Source organism: Sorex fumeus, unplaced genomic scaffold, assembly GCF_029834395.1.
Source record: "Sorex fumeus unplaced genomic scaffold, SorFum_2.1 ptg000037l, whole genome shotgun sequence".
Taxonomy (NCBI): domain Eukaryota; kingdom Metazoa; phylum Chordata; class Mammalia; order Eulipotyphla; family Soricidae; genus Sorex; species Sorex fumeus.
In genome coordinates this window covers 34489177-34507580 of record NW_026606094.1, presented here as the reverse complement: position 1 = coordinate 34507580, position 18404 = coordinate 34489177, and the positions used below count along the sequence as shown (strand labels likewise).

At 36.8% G+C, this 18404-nt stretch overlaps 1 protein-coding gene across 4 annotated transcripts in view; it reads left to right on the top strand.

Moving 5' to 3' along the window:
* PCLO (piccolo presynaptic cytomatrix protein) overlaps positions 1-18404 on the top strand; it is a 382693-nt gene that overhangs the window by 165577 nt on the left and 198712 nt on the right. For all 4 annotated transcript variants that reach the window (XM_056118261.1, XM_056118260.1, XM_056118262.1 and 1 more), the window contains exon 4: positions 14075-15211. In XM_056118261.1, the coding sequence (XP_055974236.1) occupies positions 14075-15211 (1137 nt within the window). The remainder of the gene's footprint in view (positions 1-14074; positions 15212-18404) is intronic.

The following is an 18404-nucleotide window of genomic DNA, read 5'->3' as shown; positions in this document are numbered from 1 at the left end:
TACGTAATGCGATTTAGAGACAATTGCTGGACAAGAGCTGTTACTGACTGGATTCCACAGGATGTCAAAAGGACGTGTGGCTGCTCACCTACAAGGTGGTCAGACTTTTTTGTCAAAACCCTGCACAAACAATTGGAGGCTTTTTGTGTTCCCGGGGCAAGCAGATGCCATTAGGCTACACTAGCACGTGACAGGGATGAATGGAGACGTTATTGGTGGCCACTCAGGAAATCGAAGATCAGTGGGATGACAAGTGATACAAGTGATTAAATGCAAGTCAGCCTAAGGAGGAAGTTACATGTTAAATGAAAATCAAAAGTCCCCTGGACCGAGAGTGATAGTACAGGGGTTTAGATGCTTGCCCCTCAGGGCTTTGAGTGCTTCCCCATCTCACCAAATATAAGAAAATCAACTGTATCTTAGAAACGGGAAGTCTAGGGGTTTAGAGAGGTAGTGCATTGGTTAAGGCACTTGCTTTGCCTGCAGCTGACCTGGTTCAAGCATGGACTCCAAAATGGAAATTCTATTTATAATTCTATGTTGCAGCTAAGCACAGTGTTCAAACTCAAAATTGGAAGCAGTTATTTTTTTAAGAATACTTTTTATTGAACTCTTTTCAAGTTGTCAGTCAGTCATGCTACTTTTTGACTCAAAAAGTATTTATTTGATTCAGTTAAGCATTAAAGTGACTTTCCAGCCGAATTTCCCCAGGTAATGATTCTGCTTCTCTAATGTGCAGGAGATTTATAGAATACCTCCTATCTCTGCCAGCTATGCTATCAGTCCTATGCTACTGACCCTCACAAAAATGTAGGGTAGCTGTGGGAACTGAACATTGAGGTGAACATCTCGGAATGCCCTCTTCTTTTTCCATCTCTGCTGTTTCCTTCACCCTTAACTTATCTTTGGTCTCACTTTCTCCCTGTTAGGAAACTTTGAGGAGAGGGAGAGGTTGGGAATCTAGAATGCAAAAGTTGGCTAGAATGTTTAGGGTTCATTGAGGTAACTACTCATCCCTCTAGTGAATAGTATTTGTGAGGCTATCAGGCCTGGGGTATGACTTTTAGGATCCTTCTCTTGTTAGTCAGTTGTAATAGGAATCAGTTTTATAAATGCATTTTATTAAAAATGCCATTTATGGGGCTGGAGTGATAGTACAGTGGGTAGTGTGTTTGCCTTGCACTTGGCCAACCTGGGTTTGATCCCTACCTTCCCATTGGGTGCCCCAAGCACTGCCAGGAGTAGTTCCTGAGTGCAGAGGTAGGAGTAATCCCTGAGTATCGCTGGGTGTGACATTAAAAGAAAAAAATCACATTTATATGACATGCATTAGCTATTACGTGTCCATAACACAAGAGTATGGGCATAGAATGACTCATTTCTTCAGTGAATGTATGAAAGATCAGAGCAAAATAATGTTTTGCTGCCTAATATTTAACAATATCTTTGCAAATTTGACTCTTTTTTATGTTTGTTTTTTGTTTGTTTTGGGGCCATTCCTGGCAGTGCTCAGGGCTTATTTATGCCTCTGCACTCAGGGATCATTTCTATTGGGAGTCAGGGTACCGTTAGGATTCTTGGGATTGAACTTCCACCAGGTGCATACTCCCTGTATCTACAGTCCCTGACTTTCTACTGTTCTCCCAAATTCCATCCCTGATTCTATAATTTATTCTTACTGATTAATTAGAGACAGATAACACATGTGAATTTTAATTTTTTGAAATATTCTTCCCAAGATTCTGTAACTGATGAATCTTTTACCTTACATTTAAATTTTGAAATTGTATTTTTATCATGCAAAATTTTCTACACCTTTCATTCAGCTATAATGTGCTTTAAATAATCCTTCCAACTGCATTTAACTTGTGATTTTAGAAACATAAAAATCACTTCTTGTTGAAGTGTCTTAAAATCTTTTAAGTGAGTCTTGCTTTAAAATTCAGTCACACATTGTCTGTGGTCTGGAGCGATAGCACAGCGGGTAGGGCGTCTGCCTTGCACGCAGCCAACATGGCTGACCCGAGTTCGATTCCTCCGCCCCTCTCAGAGAGCCCGGCAAGCTACCAAGAGTATTCGATATGCCAGACACAGTAACAACAAAAGTCTCCATTGGAGACGTTACTGGGCCCGCTCGAGCAAATCGACGATCAACGGGAGGGCCTTTACCTTTACCTTTACCTTATTGTCTGTGGTGCTGACTAGTGGCTGTTTTAATATAAAATGTATATTTTTTGGTTTAACATAATTTTCACATACAAAATCAATACATACCTCTTGTAGTAGCGATGTAGAGTGCATTTCTGTAAAATGGGAGAAATGAGGAATATCCTATTAAAATTTAATTTGCTATCTATATAATGAATGATTTTTTAATTGTTGGCTATTTGTCATACTAAGCATATGAATATCAGCTAAAATGTGGCACTGTACAACAGTGAATTGAAATGTCAAGAAACCATTTGTCTTCCAGTTTTGCTAGAGCCAAGTTAGCTAAATTCAACATTGAAAATAAATATATTAAATAAAATGTAGACACAATTTTAAAATCTGAAACAATAACATTTCAGTGTGGAAAAAAACAAGAAAATCATGATGACTTGGAATGGGTAGGCAAAGATTTCGTAGCATTAAATATAAAAAAGAAAATATTAATTGAACTTATTGCAAATAAAGGTGGCATTTTACTCAGTTTTTATTATGAATAGAACTGGAAGCTATGTTGAGTGAAGTAAGCCCGAAGAAAGACAAACACAGGATGATCTCACTTATGTGTGGTGTGATAAGTAAATGTAGTGCAGTAAAAGGGGATGCCTAGATCACCCTTGAGCTCAGTGTTTTTTATCAAGTACAGACAAGGAAAGAAACCAAAGGGGGAAGATAAGAATGGGAAGTAATGCGTGAACAGGCATCAAGAGTTCAGCTATACCTGTGATATGGGTAAATTTTATAACCATATATCCAAAAGACAGACTCAACAAAACTGAAAACATGAGATCTAAGCTGCAACCACTGAAATTGTCTAATGTACCTCTCAAGTTTACAGGCAAGGATGAGGTTGGGAGGGAATTTTGGAACACTGTTGATAGGATTGGTATTGAATTATCGTATGCCTAAAACTCAAATATTAACAACTGTAAATTGCAATTCTTTAAAAAACTTAAAAAAGAAAAGATATAGAAGAACTAAGTTTCCCATAACTGTAGTGAATATTTGGTTTTACCAGTGAAAAATCCTGTGTTCTTGGAATTGTCATTTGTATACTTGAAGGTGATCACCCTAATGCTTCTGAATGAATCCTAAAGACACAAATTATTCCACCTTAGAATAGTTATATTGTTCTCGCTCTTATTATACCTTCTTTCCAGAAAGAAACAAAAGGAGAAAGGACAAAAGTAAGAGGGGAAGGAAGACATCATAGGAGAAATAAATCCTGTTTAGTTTGAACCCATACAATTAAATATGTATTTGTGAGCCTTGGGAGAATACAAGGGGCCAGATACCCAGGACCACATGCACTTGTGTGGAGGTATGGGTACTCAATCATTGTGTAACTGAAACCCAAGCACAAAAATTTGTAAGTCTACAACTGTACCTCATGGTATTTCACTAATAAAATTTTAAAAAAAGAAAAAAGAAAATTGTCATTCAATTGTTTTTTTCTTTATTTTCATGTGAATAATTATGCTTTAATAAATTTGTATATAATTCTTATATCTTCATATGAAACAACTAAAAAAATGTCCAACTTTTAAGCGTGTTTTCTGAGTTTTGAATATTAGTTATTTTTTATTGTAAAAGGAAATACTAGTCATCAGAAGTATAAATTTTTTTTAAATAAGTGTACTAATGGAGTGATAGCACAGTGGTAGGGCGTTTGCCTTACAAGCGGCGAACATGGCTGAAAGAGTTCGATTCCTCCGCCCCTCTTGGAGAGCCCGGCAAGCTACCAAGAGTATCTTGCCCGCATGGCAGAGCCTGGCAAGCTACCCATGATGTATTCGATATGCCAAACATAGTAACAACAAGTCTCATGATGGAGACGTTACTGGGCCTGCTCGAGCAAATCGATAAACAACGGGAGGACCATGACCGTGAATGTACTAATAACCTCATTCATTTTCAGGAGACTCAGAGTAAGAATAGAAGTGTCACAAAATATTACTGCACTTTTATAAAGTTTAGACTCATTATTACGCACTTCTGAGTTTTTATTTTATAGTCTGAATATTTGAGCATATAATATGCCAAAAAGCACATCAACTGTGAATTCAGCCCTCCCCTTTATAAATATCAAAAGGAAATTTTATATTTTAAAAAGCAAAACTCTGCCTGTCAACATGTCAGGATGAAATGGAAGTGTATATAAACCTTAGATAATGAAAGCACCATGATGCCAAAACTATAGGTGATTTTTAGACTAGTGACAAATTGCAAGGAACGTTGCTTTCCATGTGTTCTGTCACTGAATAAAAGTCATTTCTAAGCAGATTTTTTGGTATAAATGTTTGTTTTAAAAACAACATTCTGAGTTGTTAGCTATTAATACAGAAACCTGGGAAGCAAGAAAAATTAGTAAGAGTAAATAAACAATACACTTAATTGCTAACTTTTGCTTTACAGAATTTTGAGTAGAGACCACCCAAGTCTGATTAATATCTCTAAGTGAAACTCTAAGTGATTACAGCCTAGTTGGTCTTTTAAATAAAACTTGTGTGAAAATGCTTTTAAGATTTCTCATACATGCTACACATATTCTCTTAGTTTCCATAGCCATCCCTTTCCCATTGTCTTATTATCTGAATCTCTAATGGCAAACTTCAAACTGCTATAGGTCTTATTATACTGATACAGAAAAGGTACATAGAAAATAGGCAGTTCTGAAGTTCCGAAATTTTCCCTAATGGTACTGTTGCCATAGTTACAGTTGAAATGTTATATAAAGAAAATTACTTATTGATGAAAAATGCTGAGTAACACAGCAACATCCTTTTTTCTGGGTTTTTATTGCACTCATTTCCTACTTTTCTTGACAATAGATTTTTGGAATATTGTTTTGTGTTTTAGCGAGTCTTGATTATGTGATATTAAAACAAAAGCATTTCATTAGAGTGTATTATGTGACAGTTTAATATGTTCATGTATACTACAATCAGGATTGTTTATCTTTATATACTCTTTTTCATAATTTATCTACTTAAAGGTAAATTATTAAAGCATAGTTATTAAAATACCGAATGTAGCCTGCCCACACGGCAGAGTCTGGCAAACTCCCTGTGGCGTACCCAATATGCCAAATACCAATAACAATGATGGGTCTCATTCTCCTAAAGAGCCTTGAATATAATCTCAGGGCTAGGATGAAGGAGATGTTACTGGGGCCTGCTCGAGGCAATTGACGATTAACAGGATGATTTGTGATTTGTGATTGTGAGTTATTAAAATGTTAAATAAATCGATTAAAATATGATTGGTGGATCAGAGCAGTAGTAGAGCTGGTAGGGTATTTTCCTTGCACACAACTGACTGAGTTTGAGCCCCAGCACCCTGAAGCACTACCAGAAGTAATTTCTTAGTGCAGAGTCAAGACTAACCCCTGAGCATCATTGGGTGTGACCCAAACCACCTCCCCAAAATGTGATTGACCTTTGAATTTCTTAAATTTGCTCAATGTTAGCAATAATACAAGTGAAATATAATTTTTATGTTTTATTCATTAGGATGTATAGTTTATAAAATATGTTTTATTTATTATTATTATTATTTTGCTTTTTGGGTCACACCCAAGAATGCACAGGGGTTACTCCTGGCTCTTACACTCAGGAATTACTCTTGGCGGTGCTCGGGGAACCATACAGGATGCTGGAAATCAAACCTGGGTCGACCTTGTGCAAGGCAAATGCCCTACCCACTGTGCTAACACTCCAGCCCCTAAATTTATTCATGAAGAGCAATAAGGTGACTGAGAGCCCACGTAATATATGTAAAAATAAGCCTTCATAAGCATGATTATTTCCTATTTTAATATAGTGATCTTAGCCATAGGTATACCATCTTCTGTATTTTTTAACTATAAGCAAGACATAATGCTATGTTATACTAAGTATTTATTTCCTGATTATTTCATCATCTTGTAAGTAAATTAAAGAATAAATCTATGGTTTCTTTGATTTTAATCCTTCAGCAAACTATGAATAGTAATCATGTTTCACAAATTTAACTGTTAAGAAAGAGTTAATGCTAAGTCTGGTAAAATTTTTCCAACGAGTAAAACTCATATATGGTATATTATATATTGAATTTTTATATAATCTAAGGCAATGATATTTAATTAATTTCCAGACTACTACTCTAAAAAATAATTAGTGGGGTTTCTATTAAGGAATAAGAATGTCTATAACATTTATTTTGGTGAAGGGAACATACTTGGGGGTTCTTGGGAGATTTGTTCTCTGGGGTTACTCCTGGAAGTCCTCAGGGGATCATGTGCTATTAGAGATTGAACTCATTACATCTGCATGTATAGCAAAAATACTGTTGGAAGGCCAAAGGTTTTTGAAGCTAAAAGTACTTGTCAATCCTAAATTGAAGTAGAATAATACAAAACTTGAGGGAATTAATTTTTGTAAACAGTAAAAAAATAAAAAATGAAAGCTACAAAGTTTTATTGCTTTATATGTGATTATATTGTCCAAAAGTTTATGTGAAGAGTTTTATAGGAATATCGATCATTGTAATTATGCCAACAATTTGAATTTTCCAAAAATTATATTTTTGAAGATTTAACTGTACTCTATCATTGTCAAAAATTTTATCAATTTTACTTTCTAATTTATATTTCTGAGTTTGCATTATCTACCACATTTTATTTTTCCTCTTAATAAAATTTAAGTGTACATGTTTTCAAGAAATAGAAAATACTTTCCTTTGTGGATTTTTAATTAATATTATCATTTCTTCTAATTCCTGTATTTTTCTGGAATTAATTTTTTTAAAAAAGCATAAAGAGAAAACAATATACAAGGAAAACAGTTCAGCACTCTTTAATTATCAATCACAAAAATCTTGTGTAACTTGTAAATTACTCTAGGATAACACTGTTTTGTCCTTCCTGCATAGCCTCAGGTAGTTTAGGTATTTTGGGTTGCTCCCATCACAGTGTTCCCATTCCTCTGTGTTTATTTGTAGCTTCTTTCTTTGTGTTCTGTTGGAATGATAGTCCAGTGGTAGGGCATTTGCTTTGTGTGCAGCCAGCTAGGTGGAGTGGGATTCAATTCCTCCGCCCGTCTTGCCCCTCTTGCCCAGCAAGCTACTAAGAGTATCTCGCTCGCACTGCAAAGTCTGGCAAGCTCCCCGTGACGTATTCAATATGCCAAACACAGTAACAACAAGTCTCAAAAAAATGGAGACATTACTGGGCACAGGATGATCAGCAAATCGAGGAACAAAGGGAGGACAGTAACAGTGACTTGTAAATATTGTTTTTCTCTTCTCCCTAAAATCCTTTGCATAGTTTATTCAGAGCAATGTCCTTTTTGTATGGACACAAGAAGACTTGTGACTCTCAGTGATACTTTCTTCCTGGGCATCTGTTCTCTCACCTAAGCCTCAGCTGCCCTTTCTTCCTATCGCCCCTCAAAGCAGGGTTCCGACAAGGGACTGGATGGAATCAGGGCAAGCAGTAAGCTATGTGCTACCCTGGCATCGAGATGGGCCTGGCCAAAGTGCAATAATGCTTAACTATAAGTTAGGAGCTTGGTCATGGACAAATGCTGTCATGATCCAAGAAGTAATAACTAGATTTGGACCCTGCTAGGGTTAGGAATGATTAATCTGGCTTGAGGACTGTAGTCTGAGTCTGTAGCAAGATGTTCCCAAGAGAGCTGCCCTACAAGTCTCAATGTTATCTCTTACTGTATCCATACAAAAATAGCTAGTATTGATATGTTGATAGTTATTGGACTGAAGAAAAACTCCTTAAGGGGTATTTTGGCCTTGAGCAATCAGGAAGGGATTTGGAATATCCTAGGTGGTGTTCCCTTTGAACTTGGTAGGGCCCTCAGGAAGGGCTTTCTTATGTTGATTTGACTACCTGATTGGGGGCAGTGTCAGCCTGAAGAGATAAGGGAGTTGAGAGGCAAGAGAGCTGGAGAAAGGAGAGAGAGAATGGTGGCAAAATGGACCTCAGAGAGGGGGGACAGAGAAAATGTAGAAGAGTACAGGAGCAGGCACATGGAGGGAGAGAGAGAGAGCCCAAGCTGTGAGATGGAGCGACGAGAGATGAGTGGGAGAGACAGAAGGAGACAGGAATGAGGAGCAGTGTGAGACCAGAATAGGAGGCTCAGAGAAACTGGGGCAGGTGCGTGGGGAGAATGGAATAAACAGTAGCTGATCAATCAACCGGCTTGGTCTGCATTTCAGCTGTTGTCTGCCCCATGGCCTGGGCCGCCCCAGGTTAGGGAGCAGCCCAGGCCCACCCCAAATTGCAGGCATCTAGGGGCAGAGCTGTAGGGGCCCCCTGGCCACCCTCTAAAGATTTATTACAAGTTACTACATTTTTTATTTTCTAAATTGATTCATCAGACATTCTTATTATGTTTATTTCATTCTTTCCATTACCCTCTTAATGTATATGTAGATATCTATCCATCTCTCTCCTATATAATATAATTGTTTTGATCTAATCTTGTTTTCTCCAGTTGAATGTGAACTCCCTGAAGAAATATGCATACGCTTTTCAGTGGCATATAGTATATCCATACATATTTAGCCATAATAAATATATATGGATTTTGTCATAATTATGATGTACTAGTGTCATCAGTTTACAATTAATTTTGCAAACAATTGATGTAAAAAGTTGGAAGAACTGTGAGACCTAACCTTATATTGTCACTTAAATGGAAATCAGTCTTGCAACCAAGTAATCAAAGCGCTCAGAATAGGTTTTTTTTTCTCAATATTGAGTCTATTACCTTTCTGTTGCAGTCCTATTGATGTCGGTGGGCCCCACGGGTGACTTATGTGAAGTGGGGAGGAGAAAGACAGCCACTTTCTCCTCACCCGCCTCTGCCACCCGGAACCCTGGGTAGGCTAGGACCGGTAAAGTCTGCAGTGAGCACCTGCTCGGCACGGGCCTGAGCCCCGCCAGCCCCACAAGGTGGCCGTCAAGCCACACCTGAAGTCCGCTTGATCTTCTCGGCACGGGAGTTAATCCCCGCCACCCGATTGCTCGGGGAGCCACGGACTCAAGCTGGGGCGAGAATTTGCTCTTTGCAGGAAAGGAGAGACCAGTCCCAAGCCTTACCCGAGGTTTCTGGGGTTCTTGTCTCGCTCGCAGAAAAAGAATTTCAGGAGTAGACGAGCAGTGAAGTAACAGGTTTTATTTGGAGGCTTTTGGAGAGGAAGAGGAAGGGATAGGCAGATAAGCGGGGGAATGGAGAGTAAAAGAGAGAGAGTAACGCGTCCAGAGGGAACGCGGGCTTCTCCGAGGGTGGAGAGAGCGCCAAGTGGGCTCTCGAGCTGGTTCTTATAGATCCTTCTGACTCAGAACGTTCTGGAATCTCCTTGGGGCTGTGTCGCTGGAGTCAACCGGATTGAAAAGGGGTTCGAGAATCATCTGACTTGGAATGTCCTGGAATCTCCTTGGGGCTGGGTCGCTGGAAAGGAGGAATTTCATGAGGAGGAGGCCCATATCTTCAGGGTCTGGGGATGGTCTTATCAAGTCCTTATTCTCTGTCTCCACAGGGTGGGTTGGTCCTAGAATTCTTCTATGAGACTTTGTTTCATTGCAGAGAGCCTTTCCCTATCTACCTGCCTACATCACTATCTCTCCATTATAGGCCCTGGTAGTATGTAATTTAACACTGCGTGTAGACTTACAAAGCATTCTTTTATTGGGTATCTCCTAAGCATTGCTTGGGTTCCCATGGCAGTACTCTGCCCAGTGATACGCAGACCCAGCAGTACTTGGCACTGGTAGGCCACACTGGCAGTGGTTGTGGGACCATGCAAAGCTTACCAGGTCCTCTGCTTGTGAATTGTGGGACCTTGTAATAGTTGTGGAACCTTGCTGAGCGTATGAGGATGTCTGCATGGCAGACATGTTTCCAGCCTTTCAAGCTACCTCCCCAGTTCATGAGCCTTATTTTAGCTAAATTTTAATTCAGGAAGATTACTTTCTGTCACTATTTAATCTATAATATATTGAAAATATATATTAATATATTAAAATATATCTTTTACATTATTCATTTATCATATAAATGAAATCACCAAGCATCAGAAAATTAACTAGGCAACCTAGGAGATAAAGGAATAGGCAGAAGTGCTTCCATGACTAATAAATTGAAGGATCCAAAAATTATTTATCACTTTTGAACAATGGAAGAGAGCTATTATTTATTTCTTCTGAATAATGGAATCAGAACCACCATTCCCTCCCTTTAACTGCAAGGGCAATAATATTTTTGAAATTAAACAAATATTTATCTCCTGTATTTGCTTCTTTCTGAAGGTAAATATAGAGCTCTCTCTATGGAATTTATGAAACCAACATGACAACTTGGGATGGAAAATATTTAGAAAGAGATGAAAAGAAGTATTCAGAATAATAAAAACAAATTTTGACAGTAAAATCTTGGAAGGTTTCTTATGAAGCCTCAACTAGTAGACAATTCAGGAGAAATCAACAAGGGTCTAAAGTTTATTTAGGCAAGTTGGGAGACAGGGCATAGGCAGAAGGGCTTCAATGACTAATAAATTGAAGGAGTATGGTTATAAGGTCATAAGGATTATATGGGCTTTATTATGTTGAGTTGAGGTGAGTTTTATTGAAGATTCAAGTACAATGTTGACAGGCATAGAAGATTAAATATTTAAAATGTGCCATAGGTAATAAATGGGGTTAGAGTCCAGATGCTAGGCAGAATATGCCCAGAATTGGGGCCCAAATATAGTGAGGAAATGTTGGATATTCAATCATCTCATGTAGGATACTATTTTAGAAGTGTGAAATCTTTCACTGGTTCACTGATTCATACTCCCCATTGTTGCATGGAGTTTCCAAACACTCCAGAGCTGAGGAACTTTAGTTTATATGACACCACTGTGTCTCGGATGGATGGTCTGACAATTTGATAGGTGATGGAGTTGTTAAAAGTACTGGAAAAGTCAGCATATTGGGCTATAGAGGTTGAGCTTGATGTAGAAGAGTTTTGAGTACTACTCAGTTTACCTGATTCTCTTTTGGGTTGATGTATAGAAAAAGTTGGTTTAGTCTAGGGTAGACATGAGTGAACATGTTCATACATATATTTAACAGCTTAACCTAACCCAAAGACATTGCATTAAAAAAGTAAAATAATGTAGTCAGAAAAAAAAAGATTTCATTATGATATTTTATGGGAAGTATTGGTTGTAAGTAATCATATATCCTCCCAAAAGAAGTATGTGAATGCAATTTGAGGAAAGCATATTTTAAATCAGTATATTTTATCTTTTATTCTGTCACCGTTGTAAAGTTTGAATTAATGCTGTGAGTTTAGTCGTTAAATTCAGTACAAAGCATAAGCTTTAACTTTTTTTCACATAGATTTATGACTGTGTAGGCTGCCTGACTTTGTCCATTTTGAACAAAATTTCTCCTATTAATAAGTATTAGGATTTGGAATGGGTCCTTTAAACCAGGTCTGCTAAAATAAACTTGTTCTGTTATCCTAGTACAAGAATGTCTCAGTCTCTTTTTATGTCACTCTTATAAAGTAAAGTTGTAGGCCTTAGATTTTTAATAGGATTTAAGGATTATTTCAGGGTAGTCTGACAATAGGACCTGGTATTTGAGTAATCTTCCCCCTGTTAACTATTAGTGCTGTTTGATCTTCAGTATCTGTACTTGATAAGGCATGAAAACCTTCAAGAGGCTATTCTAAGGTCAATGGGCGAGTCAGTATCCTGGTATATTAAAAAACTCCCAACTCAGGGCTGGAGTGATTGCACAGCAGGTAGGGCGTTTGCCTTGCACGCGGCCAATCCAGGTTCGAATCCCAGCATCCCATATGGTCCCTTGAGCACCACCAGGAGTGGTTCCTGAGTGCAGAGCCAGGAGTGACCCCTGAGTATCGCCAGGTGTGACCCCAAAAGCTAAACAAAAAACTCCCTAACTCATTTACATTCGGACATGTCTTGTTGGGAATGATGAATATACACCTGCATTTGTTTTTTAAACTGAGTATGACAAAATAACCCAGTGATACAGCTATTTGCATCTGTTTTGTTTTCTGAAATGCCAGGTTGTGAATGAAAATATCCTAAATATGGCTTAGCCAAGAAATGTTTCTTAAGACATCAGCACAGATCAAGATTGATTTTCTGTAGGTGTTGTGAAAGCACTTCCTCATTTAACACAAGCGCCAGAACCCTTTACTTAATGGAACAAATTAGTTTATTTCCCAAAATTTTTTGGATGCAGGGTCATGGGTGTTGGGGCCACTCCTGGGTATGCTCAGTGCTTACTCCTGTCTCTGTGCTCAGGGGTCACTTCTGGTGGGACTTGGGGGCACCATATACTGTGCTGAGGATCAAACTGAAATTGGCCATGTGCGAGGCAACCACCTTACTGTCTCTCTGGCCTCTGTTCCCTTAGATTTTTATAAAATTTAAGGAAGCCAAAAATTAACTTACAGCTGATTAGACAAAATTAAAAACTTAGTAGTGGATGACTATGCAGGAGAAAAGTAAATGAACATATAATATATACTAATGTTTTATAGAAAGTTTTATCATAGAAAAATAATTAACATTTATCTTTTTGTGATTAGCATTACAAATGATAATGGATTAAAGATTACAAACTTATTATTATTATTAACAAGCTCAATTTTTATAAAAATCTTAGATCTCTGAAAATAGTCTACAATAATCAATTTTCATATATAAATAAGTGACACAACTGGAAAAGGTGATCTATGAAAACGAATTTCAAATAGAATTTTTAGAAGAGAATGCAGCATGTAAATGTAATACTATTTTATGACCAAAACCAGCCACTTTATCCTTGCAGAATTTGTAACCAATAAATGGTAGCAATTTAAAGAAACTTGTGCAAAGTTTATATTTTACATAAAGTATTAAAAACAAACAGCAAAGGAGAAATTATTTAATATTAATAGTCCAAAATAATCTATCTTGTATGATTCCTTTTCATGAGTTATGAAAGAGTGATATTCAGTTTATAATTAGCAACATAATTACCCAAAATTTATGTAAAAAATCAGCTCTTCTTCCCTGTCTATATTTTGAATTTACATGTCTCAGGACCAACTCAGTTAATTTGTTGTGGGTGACCTATATATCATACTGGCATAGAAATAAATAGAACTATTTCAGTAAGTAGTTGAGAAAACTCTAAGGAATATAAGATCAAAAAGTAATTTAAACCTATGAATGCTCTTTTTGCTCAGTGACATGAAAACTGTTAGTGTTATTAAAAATCAAATTGTTTTTATATTAAATATACCTTATTCTACTCTGGAGAATAGAAATATATTCAACACATGTCAAGAAGAACAGATAATAGGCTAAATCCTAAAAGGACTTTTAAATTTATTATTTGCTGAAAGAAAATTAATATAAAATACAATTATTTTTATAAATGATAAATCATTTTGAAAAAATGCATGCAAAATTATAGAACTAAGTTTAAAGGTATCAAATTTTAAGATATCTTATTTTAATAAAATGCATATTTTCTCCAAAACCTCCCCTAGGTATTTCCGTCGTTCCATCTCTAATATATTCCTTTACCTTTATATTTAAAGCAGTTCTATATTTTTTCATGGTAAGGTTGATGAATTGCTCATCTTTAATGATTTCTCAGATTTTTAAAATACAAATAGTCATGTTGCAATCTTCTTTCAACATCATTATTACATTTTTTTTTTAGAAAATTACTTCTGGAAACTACTTATATTTTAAAGAAAAAGCTACTAGAAATCCCCAAATTCTTATTTGGTAAATGTACTAAAACATATACATTATAACATAGTTAATATGTCCAATACTATTTTATTTGCAGATACAAGAATGGCTTTGCTTAAATTGCCAAACCCAGAGAGCAATGTCAGGACAGCTTGGAGACATGGGGAAAATGCTATCTACACAGCCAGGACCAAAAGCAGCTCCTATGCCTGTCTCAACAGAACAACCTTCTCAGAAAATAACAACCCCTGCTCAAATGAAAGTGAAAAAGAAGGAACAAGAAGTAAAATTAGATGCTGAGAAAACCATACCAGATAAAGGAAAAGAAACCACTTTGATTGAAAAAATTTCCCCTAAAGTAGCCACAGATAAAAAACAAGAGAGTAAAGTAGAGAAAGATAAGACTTCAGCACCTCAAGAAAAAAAGCCACTTCCAGAAGACAAAAAGTCACTCTCAGAAGAAAAAAAGCCACCACCCATTGAAGAAAAAAAGCAAACTCAGCAAGAAAAGGCAGCCCCAATTGAGGACAAAAAGCCACCATCAGAGGAAAAAAAGGTACCTCCTCAAGAAAAAAAGCCAACTCCTAAAGACAAAAGGCCTCCTGTTGAAGAAAAAAAGGCACTGCCAGAAGAAAAAATGGCAGCCTTTGAAGAAAAAAAGCCAGCTCCTAAAGACAAAAAGCCTCCCCTTGATGACAAAAAGCCACCACAAGAGGAAAAGGGGGCCATCCTTGAAGAGAAAAAGCCAACTCCTAAAGACAAAAAGCCTCTCCTTGAGGACAAAAAGTCTCTGCAAGAAGAAAAAGGGGCAATCCTTGAAGATAAAAAGCCAACACCAGAAGACAAAATGCCTTCCTTTGAAGACAAAATGCCACTGCCAGAAGAAAAGCGGGAAATCCTTGAAGATAAAAAACCAACCTCTAAAGACAAAACAACTGTACTTGAGGATAAAAAGCTACCATCAGGAGTCAAAATCTCTGCTCTAGAGGAGGAGCAGAAACCTGATTTACTGAAAACTCTAGTACAGACTGCCAAAGAAATGCCTGAAGACAGAATATCTTCAAGGTCAGTGGAAGAAGCAGAACAACCCCCAACCAAGATGGAAGATGTACCCTCTGACTTGCCTCAGATTTCCTCTAAGGAAGATGATGAGTCTATTCAAAAAATGAAAGAACAGCCTCAGGAAATATGTACAGCAAAGCCTGAACAGGTGGAATCTGGGAAAGAAAAAGCAGTAAGTCTTCTTTTTTCAAAATTTATAAAGTCCTTATCTATGTCTTTTACCACATTTTACCTCAAAGTACAGGTAATTTAATGGTAATTTCTAAGTGACTATCTTCAATGAATGGTATTTTTAGAAAAATATAACCACTGTTGCAATAATGCAGAATTTTGACCTTTTGACAGCTTAATCACATTCACAAAATGAAAAATATAAAATTATTTAGTCTTACATCTATCAAATTAAATGAGAATCACACAGTAGTAGAAAAGTTTGCTATTATGGTAACATTGTTTCAGAAGACTGTATAAATTTTGGTGTGCATCTTTGAAAGCCCACAGGTGTTTGTGCTAGGTTAAGTTTACTTCTAGTCAAATTCTGTCCATCTCAAACATTTGTTGTCTTTGTCTCCATTTACCCACGTCCCATCCCTTCTGATATTCACCCATCAGTCTTAAGAGTCCAAAATTAATTTGGGGGGTGTTTTTTTTAGTGATTGTCTATTGTTCCCTTTTTCCTCTCTCCCTATCCCCCAGTGTTTCTCAACCTTTTGCCAACTGTAGCCCCTTTCCTAACTTGTTTCCTTCCACCCCCTGCCCTGTCTAACTGGTTAATCCTCTAGACATATGCCATGACTGACTCCCAATTTTGCAGTTTTCACCTTGACCCCTTAGGGATATTTTGGGGTCCTAGAAGAGGTCATGTGAATCGATCTGAGTTGAACAATAATAAGCAGATGAGGAGGAGAACTATGTGATATTAGAACTTCTCCATCTAGCTCATTTACCTAAAACTCATGCTTTTAAAGAAAGGCCATCTTAGTTATTGAAAATGAAAGGATTTTTTCTGGTATTTATATACTTTTTTTTCTTTAAATTTTATTGAATCACCATTTGATAGTTACAAGCTTTCATGTTTGGGTTGCAGTCACACAATGATCAAATACCCATCCCTCCACCAGTGCACATTTCCCACCACCAATATCCCGGGTATACGCCCCCCTTACCCACCCTCTCCCTGTCTCCATGGCAGACAATATTCTCCATATTCTCTCTCTACTTGTGGACATTATGGTTTGCAGTGCAGATACTGAGAGGTTATCATGTTTGGTTCATTATCTACTTTCAGCACACATCTCCTGACCAGTTTTTCAGGCCATCATTTTCTTAGTGATCCCTTCTCTATTCCAGCTGCTTTCTTCCTTTTGCTCATGAGGCAGACTTCCAGCTCTGGAGCAATCTTCCTATCCTGTGTATCTACTATCCTTAGGTGTCAGCCTCATGTTATGTTGTTTTATACTCCACAAATAAGTGCAGTCCTTCTATGTCTGTCCCTCTCTTTCTGAATCATTTCACTTAGCTTGATACTCTACATGTCTATCCATTTATAAGCAAATTTCATAAATTTATCTCTCCTAACAGCTGCATAGTATTCCACAATGTAGAAGTACCAAAGTTTATTTAACCACTCATCTGTTAAGCCCATGGCAAGTATCATTCTCAATGGAGAAAAACTAAAAGTCTTCCCTTTATGATCAGGCACAAGACAAGGTTGCCCACTTTTGCCACTCCTATTCAGTATAGAACTGGAAGTCCTGGCCATTGAGTTAGGCAAGAGAAAGCTAACAAGGGCATACAGATAGGAAAGGAAGAGGTCAAGCTATCACTATTTGCAGATGATATGATACTATACTTCAAAAACCCTAAAGACTCTCTGGAAAAGCTCTAGAAACAAAAGGTCGGTTTAGTAAAGTGGCAGCTACAAAATCAACATCCAAAAGTCCATGGCTTTCTCATATACAAGTAACAAAAGAGAAGAAAGAAACAGTATTTATAAACTCTTTATTTCCCATAGATTGAAATCAGTAGAGAAAAGGTTAAGAAATGAGCTTAATATAAATTAGGTTTTCTTTTTTTTATATTTTTATTAGTGAATCACTGTGAGTTAGTTACACATTTGCATATTTTCATGCTTGTGTTTCAGTCATACAATGCTCAAGTACCCATCCCTCCACCAGTGCCCATTCTCCACCTCTGATGATCCTAGTATCCCTTCCGCACCCCCACACCCCCATCTCATTCGCCGCCCCCCCCCCCAGCCTCTGTGGCAGGGCATTCCCTCTTGTTCTCTCTCTCTCCTTTTGGGTGTTGTGGTTTGCAAAGAGATATTGAGTAGCCATTGTGTTTGATCTGTAGTCTACTTTCAGCATGCAACTCCCATCCAGAATGGGTCCGAAAATGGAAGGATTTTTTTGTAGCTGAGTGGTATTAAGTTGTACGTATATCACATCTTTATCCATTCTTCAGCTGATGGACACACTGTTTACAGTTTCCAGTAAAATGGGCACATTTGCATTTCACTGAATTAGTGTTCTATATTTTAAGGGCTAATTACACAAATGTGAATAAGTAAATTATCAGGAATTTACTTTGTTAACAATTTTTGAGACAATATCAATACTGTTTGGCATGATTACTGCACTAATTTTTATTCTCAGCATAGTTTAAGGACTCCCTTCTCTCGCATTATCATTTACAATACTTATTTCTTATTATTTGTATAATAATAGTTAACATTGGTATGAGGTGATTTAGCATTATTGTTTTTATTTGCATTTCTCTAATAAAAATTAACGTAGTTATATATTTCCCTTTGCCATATGTATATCTTCTTTGAAGAGTATTTAAGCAGATCTTCTGATCATATTTAAATAAGCTTCTTTTTATTGTTGACTTTTATGGCTTCTTTGTAAAAGTGGAATATTAACCCCTTATCAGGCATTTGATATACAAATATAATTCAGTGGAATGTTTTTATTTTGATTCAGATTTATTTTGCTTTAAAGAAACTTTTTAGCTTAATATAATTTCATTTATTTCATAATTTATTTCATTTACCAGGCCATTATTGTTGAGTCTCCAACTAAATCTCTATAAGTGATGTCAATGAATGCATTGCAAGTATTTTCTCTTACTTATTTCTTCTGATTATTCGGGTCTTGTAACCAAGACTTTAGTCCATTTTGAATTATTTTGAGGTATGGCGTTAGTGTTACTGGTTAAATTTGTATAAGATTATTTCATTTCCCATCAATTTATAGACAATACTTGATTCTTGTAGGCTCTTAACTCCACCATAGATTAGTTATTCAAGCATGAGTGGTTTTGTTTATTCTTGATTCAGTTCTATTGATCTATGTGTTTTT